The sequence below is a fragment of the Heteronotia binoei genome, chromosome 4, assembly GCF_032191835.1.
Source record: "Heteronotia binoei isolate CCM8104 ecotype False Entrance Well chromosome 4, APGP_CSIRO_Hbin_v1, whole genome shotgun sequence".
Classification (NCBI taxonomy): Eukaryota; Metazoa; Chordata; class Lepidosauria; order Squamata; family Gekkonidae; genus Heteronotia; species Heteronotia binoei.
The window spans coordinates 79,743,821-79,756,102 of NC_083226.1; the positions used below are offsets into that span (position 1 = coordinate 79,743,821).

The 12,282-nt window shown below is 38.8% G+C and overlaps 1 protein-coding gene across 2 annotated transcripts in view; it reads left to right on the top strand.

Annotated features, from left to right (window-relative positions):
- Positions 1-11,338, top strand: part of LRRC2 (leucine rich repeat containing 2) — a 142,578-nt gene extending 131,240 nt beyond the window's left edge. Inside the window, exons 7-9 of one of the 2 annotated variants that reach the window (XM_060235476.1) lie at positions 1,009-1,164; positions 3,125-3,261; positions 9,588-11,338. In XM_060235476.1, the coding sequence (XP_060091459.1) occupies positions 1,009-1,164; positions 3,125-3,261; positions 9,588-9,637 (343 nt within the window). In that variant the 3' untranslated portion in view covers positions 9,638-11,338. The remainder of the gene's footprint in view (positions 1-1,008; positions 1,165-3,124; positions 3,262-9,587) is intronic. The other variant, XM_060235477.1, reaches the window with a different exon arrangement.
- The last annotated feature ends 944 nt before the right edge of the window (positions 11,339-12,282 follow it).

The following is a 12,282-nucleotide window of genomic DNA, read 5'->3' on the forward strand; positions in this document are numbered from 1 at the left end:
CAATAATCAAAATTTGACTAAGACGGCTGCTAAATTGGCTGGATGGCTTATCAAATTAGGGAAGAAACAAAGAGGTCTAGACAGAGCTTTTAGTTTATCCTTGCTTTTAACACTAATTTGACATCTTCTGAGTTTTAAAATTTATATTCATATTTTATGTATATTTTAGATGGTATATAGTATTATTGTATAATTATATTACCTTTTATTGGTTATGAATTGGACTTTTATGAATTGTTTGCTTGTCTATGACCATTATAAATAAATTCATTCGAGTAGTCATGGTTAGAGTAGGATATGGGATACTGAGAAGTGAACCCCCTCTCTGCCATGGAAGCTTGCTGGGTGACCTTGGGCCAATTATCTCTCTCATCTTCACCTTCCTCACAGTGTTGTTGTGTGTTTATTCATACATAAATGGAGAAGGGAGGAACTTGTTAGCATATAAAAATGTTCAGTAAGGCATGAGGCAAGTGAAGCATGCTGATCTGACAGCTAGTGTCAAAACAGATGACATCAGTGTTCCAGCAAGGCTCAGCCAAGTAAAAACTGGTTCTAACCAGGATAAGGTGATGAGTGCGGAATGACTCAGCACTGAAAGCTCATTGGTACAGAGGCTATGTGTATATAAGTAATGCTGTGCTGTAAAGTAATATCCTTCTACTCTATATGGATGGTTGGCGGAGCACTTTGCTGAGAAATTGCACATATTGTAATTAAACCTGTATATAGTTAAGTAAACAGAGTGTCATTATACTGTGTCTTACTATATCGACTCACCTACGTGGACCAGTGGTGGCAAGACTAAGCAGTTACAAACTGCTTAAATAACGACAGAACTATGTTGTAAGCCATTTGAGGTTCCCATTGAGTATCAATATCTAAATAAATCAATGTCAAGCAATAACATTGTTGGCCTTGCAAGTGCAACTTTATAAGTATTTAATAAAAACTTACCAGCTGTGATTCATTGTTCATTTAACTATGTTACTCTGTTGATCTCTTAAGGCTAGAAGAATTACAAACCCTTCTCCTGCAGAAAAACAAGTTGACTTACCTTCCACAATCTTTGGTCAATTTGCCAAAACTCAGTTTACTGGTGGTAAGTGGTGACGATTTGGTCCAGATGCCCACAGCTATCTGTGAATCAACCACAGGTTTAAAGTAAGTCAGTCAGAAAAAATAATAATATGAATCTTTTTTCTCTTAGTTATTGCTTCCATTTATTCTGGATGTAATCTTTTGTTTCTGGAAGAACACTCTGTCTTAATTTATACCATTACAATCATTAAAGATATCTTAACATCAGGGCTTAGTGTTTTATTTATTGATTAAAATTTTTGAGGCAATGAACAAGAGATTTATGAAGAAGGAAAGCATAAAATAAAATCTCATAAAAGCAAGTCAGAGTAAAACAAAACAGCTAGTGGCAATATCAAATAGGACATCCCCAAAATTCTCTCAAAAGAGCAGTCTTGACTTGAGGAGACCTCCCTCAGAAAGGAGCTACACAGTTTGGAGAGTACAGTTTAAAAGACCCTCCCATATTTATTTATTTAATTCAATTTATATCCCACCTTCCCTGATAAAGCAGGCTCAGGGCGGCTTACACATCCATGTGTACATAAAACCACATTGAAATATAAAAATGGTGCCTATGAGGCTTGTACACAAAATCCTGCATAGAATCTATCATTATGTGTCCTTTACGCAACTTTACTCATGGCCAACAGTCTGTAAATTCATTCACAGAGTCCACAGCAAAAACGACAACAGTATTTTGTTGATGCCATCCACCTTTGGAAGGGTAGAGATCCATTGGTGAGTTGCAGTTTATCTGCTGAAGACTAATGCAATGAATATATTCATATATGATGAGAAATGGAGCAAGTCAGAAATTCAGGATTGCATATGTCTTAATACTCACATGTAAAATAACCTGCTTTAAGAGGTTTTCATCATATTGGGTTCAAAATATTCATATACTTGCAAATAAAAATATTTATTATTCATGCATTGTATTTTGAGTGCTCAAAAGGTTTCTGTAGATAATTTCAGTAATCCATACAGCAGGTAAATATTTTATTCCCATGTTGAACAGTGGGCACTGAGGCTGTGAGAATATTATCTTGCTAATGAGGCTATGCCAGAAGACACATTTGAACCAAAGATTTCCCTCCTCAAAGCTGCTGTAATATTGGAGTTCTCAAATGTGACTAACAGGCCTCATGAAGGCTGACTGGTCTTGGTGTTCTGTGTTTAAAAAACCCAAGGGCCTGCATACATATGTGTATGGATAGCATCTCTCCCTGAGATGAATTGGGTCTGGCTAGAACTTGAATGGAGGATACCTGGAAATGCTAATTATGCTATTCTGAGTTCCTTGAAGGAAATGTAAATCATAGTAACTGTTTAAACATTGTAGACTGTAACACATTTTATGACTATTCATATATAAGAAAAATAATCACTATTAGCCCTCAGACAATGCAATCCAAAGCAGAGTTTCATCACTCTAAGACCATTGGAATCAATGGGGTTAGAATGATATGACTCTGCTTACATGTATTTATCATGTACCAAGTCTAGCAAAATCAGACAGTCTAGTTGTCTATGTCATGGGAGTAATATCTGAGTAATATTGAACCATGAAAATGTGGTAGGAAGAAAGTGAACTACTTGATTTCTCTTCCATTGCATAGAGGATTGTGCTTTCCTAACCCTTGAGAAACTTTTCCAATGTGTTAATATGCCTATCCCATTGTTAAAGAAGTCGTATTCATTGTGTGTAAACTGTTTACATGCTCCACAGCAGATGGAAAATATACCTTTTGATTCAGCAGTTAAGCATACTTTCTAAGTGTTTTACATGTCTGCTTGCACAAGGCCACTTGGAATTAACATTTTATTATAGCTAGTTATCATTAAAGACATGTGGCAGACTTGCCCACATATACAGTAGAAATGCTGTGCTCATAAATAAATTTACTATAGCTCCGTAACAAAGTTGGAAGAACAGAAAATTTATATGGCAATAAATCATTTGGCATATAGCAGGTTGCAGACTGCTCATGATAAGAAGCATTATACAACCCCTTCATGCTAATATTTCATCTTCTTACAGATTTATAAGCCTCAAGGATAACCCTCTGGAAACAACCTCATTTCAAGAGACTGTAGAAATAACTGAAAGTGATCGTGATCGTGAGCAGTTTGAAAAAGAATTTATGAAAGCTTATATTACAGATCTAAGAGAAAGAGGTACACACAGAAATATTAATGAAAAAACAAGCTCTTCATTCTGTTGGACAAAATTTGTTTTAAACTAGTTTTCTTGACACATCAGAAAATGTTAGCTAATTTGCTAGCTTACTTATGAAACATTTTGCTAAGATTTCTGAGAATGATTTTTTTTAAAAACAAAACAAAAACCCCCTCAGTTCTTATGCTACAGTTGTGTTTGAAATGTGCAAGGCATGACAAATACTTGTATGGGTTAAACACATCCTGCCTTTATATAGCTCTTTCCCCTGACTATATGAGTTCCATAATCATTCGTTTCCAATCAGTCCCTCAAAGCAAACTGGCCATGTTTGTCAAGACCCCCCTGCAGTTCAGGAAATCACACAGTCCATTCCAAAAAATAGCAGGTTTATTCACTGACAGATATGGAGGCAAAATGAGTTTTGTAAAGACTGGCACTCTTCCCTCAGAGGCCCCCTTATATGTGTTATCATAACTGGTATAATTTCAAGTAAAAGTGGGAATGCTAAGCGATAACATTTACAACCCTCCCTCAAGTTCTGGGAATGCAGGTGTTTTCTAATCAGTGTCTGGTTCAGCAACTGGCCTTGAAGTTGCGGTTCAGGCCGATGGAAAGACTTGGAGTAACTCGTTACACAGATAAGCGAGGCCAGAAGCAGGGAAGCAAAGCAGCAGTGTTAATGAAGTTTAGTTTAGTTTATTAAATTTATACCCCTCCTTTCCCACAGAGGCAGGCTCAGGGTGGCTTACAACATTGGTCATAATAAAAGTAATAATAAAATCTAATATTACATTAGTAATAAAATATAATATCACATTGGTAATAAAATCAGTCAGTTAATAAAACAATTTAAAACAGTTGGTGCTAATAACATTTTGGTATTATCCAGTTACCCTGGCATCATTTTTCCTGGATTCCTCCTGCTGTTATAGGTCTCAAAGGTCAGCTGAAAGCAAGCTGGAAGAGTATGGTCTTTCAGGCCCTGCAGAACTGAGTGAGGTCCCACAAGGCCCTAACCTCTTCCAGCAGCTGATTCCACCAGTAGGGGACTGCTACTGAGAAGGCACGATCCCTAGTAGTTGTCAGTCTCGCCTCTCTGAACTATCATAAGGCACATTACAGAAATGATACATTACAAGTATAAAATCATGGCAAGACACTTGAGAATGTTATTTAAGAACTTTTACAGAACACCTACTCAGGACATGTGCCTAACAGAAAAAGGAGAACATGTTCAGCTCCATCTCTCCCCACAACCCCACCAAAAAAATGTTGCTTCTATTATGGCCTGGATTGAGATGTGCTGATTCCTGGATTTTGTAGATAATTGACTGTTTGTTATAAAGGAAAAGAGCAAGCTGCACCTCATGCTGCCTAATTCTATCCACACATAGTCAAAAATAAATCCCATTGACTTCGCGGGAATTTACTCCAAAGTAGGTGTGGATAGAATTAGGAGTAAGTGCAAAGTAATGCACATTGGGGCCAAGAATCCCAGCTACAAATACAAGTTGATGGGGTGTGAACTGGCAGAGACTGACCAAGAGGTCAGTCTCTTGGGGTCGTAGTAGATAATTCACTGAAAATGTCAGGACAGTGTGCGTTTGCAATAAAAAAGGCCAATGCCATGCTGGGAATTATTAGGAAGGGAATTGAAAACAAATCAGCCAGTATCATAATGCCCCTGTATAAATCGATGGTGTGGTCTCATTTGGAGTACTGTGTGCAGTTCTGGTCGCCACACCTCAAAAAGGATATTATAGCATTGGAGAAAGTCCAGAAAAGGGCAACTAGAATGATTAAAGGGCTGGAGCACTTTCCCTATGAAGAAAGGTTGAAACGCTTGGGACTCTTTAGCTTGGAGAAACGTTGACTGCGGGGTGACATGATAGATGTTTACAAGATAATGCATGGGATGGAGAAAGTAAGAAGAAGAAGAAGAAGATATTGGATTTATATCCCGCCCTCCACTCCGAAGAGTCTCAGAGCGGCTCACAATCTCCTTTACCTTCCTCCCCCACAACAGACACCCTGTGAGGTGGGTGGGGCTGGAGAGGGCTCTCACAGCAGCTGCCCTTTCAAGGACAACCTCTGCCAGAACTATGGCTGACCCAAGGCCATTCCAGCAGGTGCAAGTGGAGGAGTGGGGAATCAAACCCGGTTCTCCCAGATAAGAGTCCACACTCTTAACCACTACACCAAACTGGCTAGAGAAAGAAGTACTTTTCTCCCTTTCTCACAATACAAGAACTCATGGGCATTCGATGAAATTGCTGAGCAGACAGGTTAAAACGGATAAAAGGAAGTACTTCTTCACCCAAAGGGTGATTAACATTTGGAATTCACTGCCACAGGAGGTGGCGGCGGCCACAAGCATAGCCACCTTCAAGAGGGGTTTAGATAAAAATATGGAACACAGGTCCATCAGTGGCTATTAGCCACAGTGTGTGTGTATATATAAATTTTTTTGCCACTGTGTGACACAGAGTGTTGGACTTGATGGGCCGTTGGCCTGATCCAACATGGCTTCTCTTATGTTCTTATGATAGGATTTCTGCCTCAGGATGACTAAAATGAGACTGCTTAATCATGAGGTAGCAGCAGAAGGGAGATACAAAACTGATCCAAGCCCTTTAATGACTCATGTACCATTTTTCACAAGTGTCATTTAAACCAGTTACAGCATTTCACAATTCTGTACACTGCCAACTTCCAGGTGGTGGCTGGAGGTCTGCTGATTACAATTGACATACAGACAAAAGAGATCAGCTCACCTGGAGAAAATGGCTGCTTCAGAAGGTGAAATCGATGGCATAATGCCCCACTGAAGTTGCTCATATCCACAAATCCCACCCTCCTCAGGTTGTGTTTCACCCCCAAAGTCTCCAGGTATTTCCCAACTCACTGGGGGGGAAAATGAACAGAATATCTGATTACACCATTTTTTACAATTGCCACTTTAAAAAGTTACAACATTTCACAACTCTGTACACTGAAAAAAAATTAACAGAATGAATATTTGGTTTCAGACTGGTTCTCCCCCACCCCACACATTCTCTAGCTCATATGGTATTCTTAGTATAATTTGTGAAAGCTTCTTTGGATGAATGATATTGCAAAGGTATTGCATAGCTTTCATCCATAAACCAGATATTCAGCAATGATAAAGCTGAAGGAATTACATTTTGTAGGTTAGATTGTTTTATGCGGTGAAAACTATGTGCTTTCTAATTTTTTAAACAAAAGGAAAGCTGAATATTTTGAATCCTTTTTTTAAAAAAAATGCCATGTGGCCGAACAGTGCCATGCTATCAACAAATCATTGCCATTTTGCAGGCAAACAGCTGGGTTGTGCTGCTTGAGAGTAAATAATTACTCCATCTGGGAGCCATAAAAAGAAGGAGTTAACAGCTGGATTACAGGAGTATGGACTGAGGCAGACCCTTTAGGGGAAATTATCTGAAAGGTTATGTATATATTTGTAAATGTCAGGGCAGCAAGGAGCAATCACATGTGATACTTTATAGACTTCTACCTATTATTCAAAGAAGGGAATTTAAGGCTGGAAAGACTTCTCAAAGACTGAACTAAAGGAAAGAGTGTTCCTTCTAGTTATTGAAGCGTCTAAGTATACTGTTACTTAACAATGAAAAAAAACACTAGAACAATCATTTCAGTACATCTGGTATGGTACTACTTTTTAAAAAAACAAGAATTACTACCTCATTTTGCTAATTACTTATGAGATCTCTGAATTTAAAAACAACAGTTTGTGATATTAATATTTTGTCTTTTCATTCTTTTTTATTGTGGACTTCAAGGAAATCAGGGACTGGACTTGCTGTCACCATCCAGACACAGGATCACTCTATGCTGGCAGGACTTAGATTCCCCCCACCCTGCCTCACATGTTGCTGGGGTTGAAATCAGAACCAACAAAAGCTCAAAGCTCACAACCCATATACTGCAGTCTAAATATATTATGCAACACACTCATAAAAATTGTTATTATACAAAACATTCCCATAGCAAACTCAGTTGCATACAACAAGCTGACTTGTATGCAACTGAGTTTGCTATGGGAATGTTTTGTATAATAACAATTTTTTTGTGAGTGTGTTGCATAATATACTTAGACTGCAGTTTATGGGTCGTGAGCTTTGAGCTTTTGTTGTTTTTGATTTACACGGCTGTCTCTTTAGTTGGTTTGTTTGGGGGTTGAGATCAGAGCTGCTTGGCCAGGCAGCACGCCCAGTGGTTGATACACTACAAGAAATTAATAATAATGGAATGCACATAAACTTATTTATTTACTTAATATCTCCTCTCACAGACTCCAGGGGTCACATGAATAAAACCATGCAGCAGCATAACAATGCAATAAAATGGAGATTCAAAATTAGAGAGAAGTACATTAAAAAGTTTATTACATACACTAAAACAGTGTAATACATGTAAACAGACTGGATTATAAAATTAAGATAGCCCAACAGTATAATGTATGCAATGAACAAAGCAATGAAAACTAGCTAAAATGTCACAGACATTCAGAATAACCCTATAATGAGCAAAGCACTGTTGACTGCCCTGTTCCCTTTAACCTGAAGTTGTTAATTATGGCTGCATAATTCACTGGCATGAAACCTGGATTTGCCCAAACCTGATTTGCCCAGTATAATATCCAGTTGCTGATTTAAAAAAATGAAAAAGCCCTTGTGGCCCTGTGGAGGGTGTGTGGTGACACTTGATGCTTGGGTATTGGCACTGGGAAACTGCAGGGAGAGTAGATCTATCACCCTGGTGTGAGGAAAGATTCCTTATTCCAGAATAATGTCTCACTACCTTGTTTTGTTAAATGACAGTCTGCCTCTGGCTCACGAGTGGGGGCACGTCCAGAAGTCCAAAGTAGCCACATGACAACATAAAGCTGAGAGAGGCTAATTGAGTCACGTGACTGTTAAAAGGCAATGGCTCTCTACAGGGCCACTCCATCCCATATATAATGTAATCCCTAAATCTTCATTGCATGTTTTGGTGTGTAGTGACTCATCCTTTTACTTCTATAGAAGGTACCTCCTTCCACTGTGTTCATCTTATTTTTGTTTACATTGGCTTTTATTTTGTTGGTACTTACAGGGCATTCAAACTTTGCCTAAGTTTCTACTATGCTTTTTTCCTTTTCAATTGGATGTCAACCAGTTGATTCTGACTCCGTGACATTTTACTAGTGGCTGAGAAAGAACTTTTGTTTGGTTCACTGACTGTTACTCCATGTCAGGGCTTTTTATTGAAAAAGCCCAGCAGGGATTCATTTGCATATTAGGCCACACCTCCTGACACCAAGCCAGTCGGAACTGTGTTCCTGCTCAAAAAAACCCCTGCTCCATGTACTCCATATCCAGGCATGCAGTTCCTCTGATGGAATGGTATTTCTGTTTGTAAAAGCAGGGGGAGTGATGTACATCACTTCCCTTCCCACTGAGATCCCCACTTTGCCTCCTGGGCTGTTCCTGAGAGTCTGCTGACCTTAGAGTTCCCAATCCCCAGGTGGGGGCAGGGGATCCCCCAGTTTGGAGACCCTCCCCCTGCTTCAGGGTCATCAGAAAGCGGGGGGAGGGAAGGGGAATATCTGCTGGGAACTCTATTATTCCCTATGGAGACTTATTCCCATAGGAAATAATGGATAATTGATTCGCAGGTATCTGGGGCTCTGGGGGGCTGTTTTTTTGAGGTAGTGGCACCAAATTTTCATTATAGCATCCAGCGCCTCTCCCCAAAATTACTCCCAAGTTTCAAAAGGATTGGACCAGGGAGTCCAATTCTATGAGCCCCAAAAGAAGGTGCCCCTATCTTTCATTATTTCCTATGGAAGGAAGTCATTTAAAAAGGTATGCAGTCCCTTTAAATGTGATGGCCAGAACTCCCTTTGGAGTCAATTATGCTTGTCACATCCTTGCTCCTGGTTCCACCCACACTGTCTCCTGGTTCCACCCCCAAAGTCCCCAGATATTTCTTGAATTGGACTTGGCAACCCTACGTGATCTCCCATCTGCAAAGTCTGCAGGTGGCTAACACATGACAATGGGATCTTCTACATAAAGCTATATTAAATTCCTTAACCATGCAAAATGTAAAGTGGTGCTTAGATTCTGGTTGCATTATGAATGGAAAGTGTTAGCAGCATTTTGTCTCAACAGCACAATATATTCCAGAAAGTATATCAGAAAGATGTTTTCAGTATGTCTAATTATTTTAAGCAACAATGCTGTGGTTATTCTACAAATGATGTTTAAAATATTGTATTTATATTTTCTCTTTTCAGAGTCTGCTCCTTGCTATACTACAAAAGTGTCATTTAGTCTCCAAATCTGAGCCTGGATTTGCACATCACTGAAAAATCCCAACATTTAATTTTGCCAAAACAAACAGGAAAACATCATTAGCAAAATACCAGCATAAACACTACTGCACACTGGTCTTTTCTTTTTAAATTGTTTTCCAAAACTACTTGTAGTTGTCTGGGCTATTATGTGATAGTTACAGCCAGCATGATTAAAACTACCTTTTCAAAATATTTCATACAAGAAAATCACAGATAAGTTGATATTTTAAGGTGTGTGGGCATAAGTTCTTTTAGACCAAGCAGTGGGCACTTTCACATATATAATGTCTATTCAGATGAATATATACCCTCGCTCCTGAGCATTGTAAAAATCCCAAATAAATTGCTTTCTAGGAAAAACGTACTAGTGCCAAGCATTAAAAAGGTGTATTTGACTCCCAAAAACACACACAATACCTGTGCTTGGGAAAGGGCTAGTGGAAGAGCCTTTGCTTTGCATGCAGGAGGTCAAGGTTCAATCACGGCATGTCTAGTTAAAAGGGCAGGTAGGAGGTGCTGTGAAAGAGCTTTCCCTGAGACCCTGGAGAGATGCTATCAGTTTCAGAAGACAATACTGACCTTGATGTACTGGTGGTCTGATTCAGTATAAGCCAGTTTTGTGCGTGTGCAGGCTGCAAAAAGATGTTACTATCAAATCAGCCAATGTGGCACATAAATCCCTATGCTCTTGGGAACCACTTTCCCAAAAGACCTTTCTTTCTGCTTTCTGTTTAGTGTTACAGTCGCTGGGGGAAACTGTTGTCTGGACTTGGTTAATGGCAGGTTTTTTCCTGTAATTGTAAGCTAGGAGAAAAGGTGATTGTTTTCAGTTAACTTGTTTACCGTGCTGTTTACAGAATTCTTTCCCCCCATGCCAGCTTGTAGTTGAAATAATGGTCAAAAATAGAGCCCTGCATGCATACACCAGATCTGTGCACAAATGTGAGGGAGGTTCATTGATTTTTTTTCTATTGCAGCTGCAGAGTCCTCTTGTGTCCAACAACTTTTTAAACTCAAGAGAGTTTAAGAAAACAATTTGAGTGGATGCAGTAGTGACAGAAGTGAATTAAAAACATCCATGCCTCCATTCTATTAGCTGGAATGTGGACTGTTTTAATTCTTGAAACAATCTCCTTTGACACATCTGAAGCTGCTTTTTAAACTCCCCCAACTGTCTTGGAATATAGTAGGGAAACAGGTCTGTTATTTCAGATGCTTTTAAGATTGTTTAAGAATAATATTTAAGGTTGTCGACTTTGGCATGGGTTGCTTGTTATGCTTCTCACATCATTTTGATGTGCAGAAAAGAGCAGGTAAAGCTTTCCATGACAAGAAGTCTGCATACCAAGGTTCTGCTAATTACAGAGACTACTTGAAAAGTGGACAGTCTGATAAACACAGTCACAATTTTGAAAAATACAGTAGAATTTTATGAGAAGCAAGAGTTCAGAAAATGCAGTTCAATTTAAAGAAAAGTTGGAATGATATTAAAAATAAAGCACTTTTATTTGTATTAATAATTCTGAATAATAGTTTTTTTTTGTATATGACTGTGCAAATATCATCACTATAATTTAAGTTTTGTGGTCTGTAATGTCTTTGTGTAAATGTACAGTAGACTTTTAAATAATTTTGTTTTGCATTGCCCTTTTTCATTCAATAAATAAATTATATTGTTTTGCATTGTGAAATTATTTAGTGTGTTTACTACAGTATCTATATATGCCTGCAAAGGTAGTAAATGGTTACTAGGGGGTGGGTGGTGACAGCAGTGAGTGGCATGGGCACAAGACATGCTGATGCCACTCGCAATTAGTTCTAGTCCTGCTGCTACTACAGCAGTTGAACATTTTCCCATACTCATGTGGAAGCAGCCATAGTTATTGAGACAATACTCAATGATAAAATGTAAAATATTATTACTCTTCCAAGATGCAGTCCTAAAGAAGTCTAACTTTTGGTTGATTTGAATCAGATAGAATGAAGATGTAGTCCATTCTCTCCCAGTGTTGATTTACCCATTTTTACCACATAAAGCTGCTGCCAGAAAGCTCTTGCCTACGTCAAGAACTTGGGGAATCAATAATTGGGGACTAAGGTATGTTCATTACTTTACTGTATCCATCAGTTTAAATACTTTGAAGATATTCACATCACACCAAGGTGATGTTGATAATCAGTGTGCATGAACCTGGCTTTTTGCTATGCTTAATTGATGCCTCATTCTTTTTCATGTATACAAGGAGAGGACAAGTGAGGCTCATGTACAAACCTGGCAATAAGCCAGGCTTATGCACATTCAGACCTAACAGTCACTGGTGTGATATCTATATACAGCTTTGAGGGACTGCACTTTAAAATCTTTTAAGTGCTATGTAAACAGGTAAAGGACTGTGAAGGGTTAATTCCTCACAGAGCCAGAGAGCCTTGAGTGACAGGCTGCTCCAAGAAATCTGATTGGTTAGCATCAGTTCAGCAGAGGAAGACTTGAAAGCTGAATACAGAGGAGAGGGAAGTCTGAATTCAGCCCTGACTGAGAAGTCTCTAATACTGACAGAGTCTAACCCTGAGTCCAGCACTGATGGAGAAGAATTTAGTGCTGACAGGATTTGTGTTTAGTCCTTGCTGAAAGGAA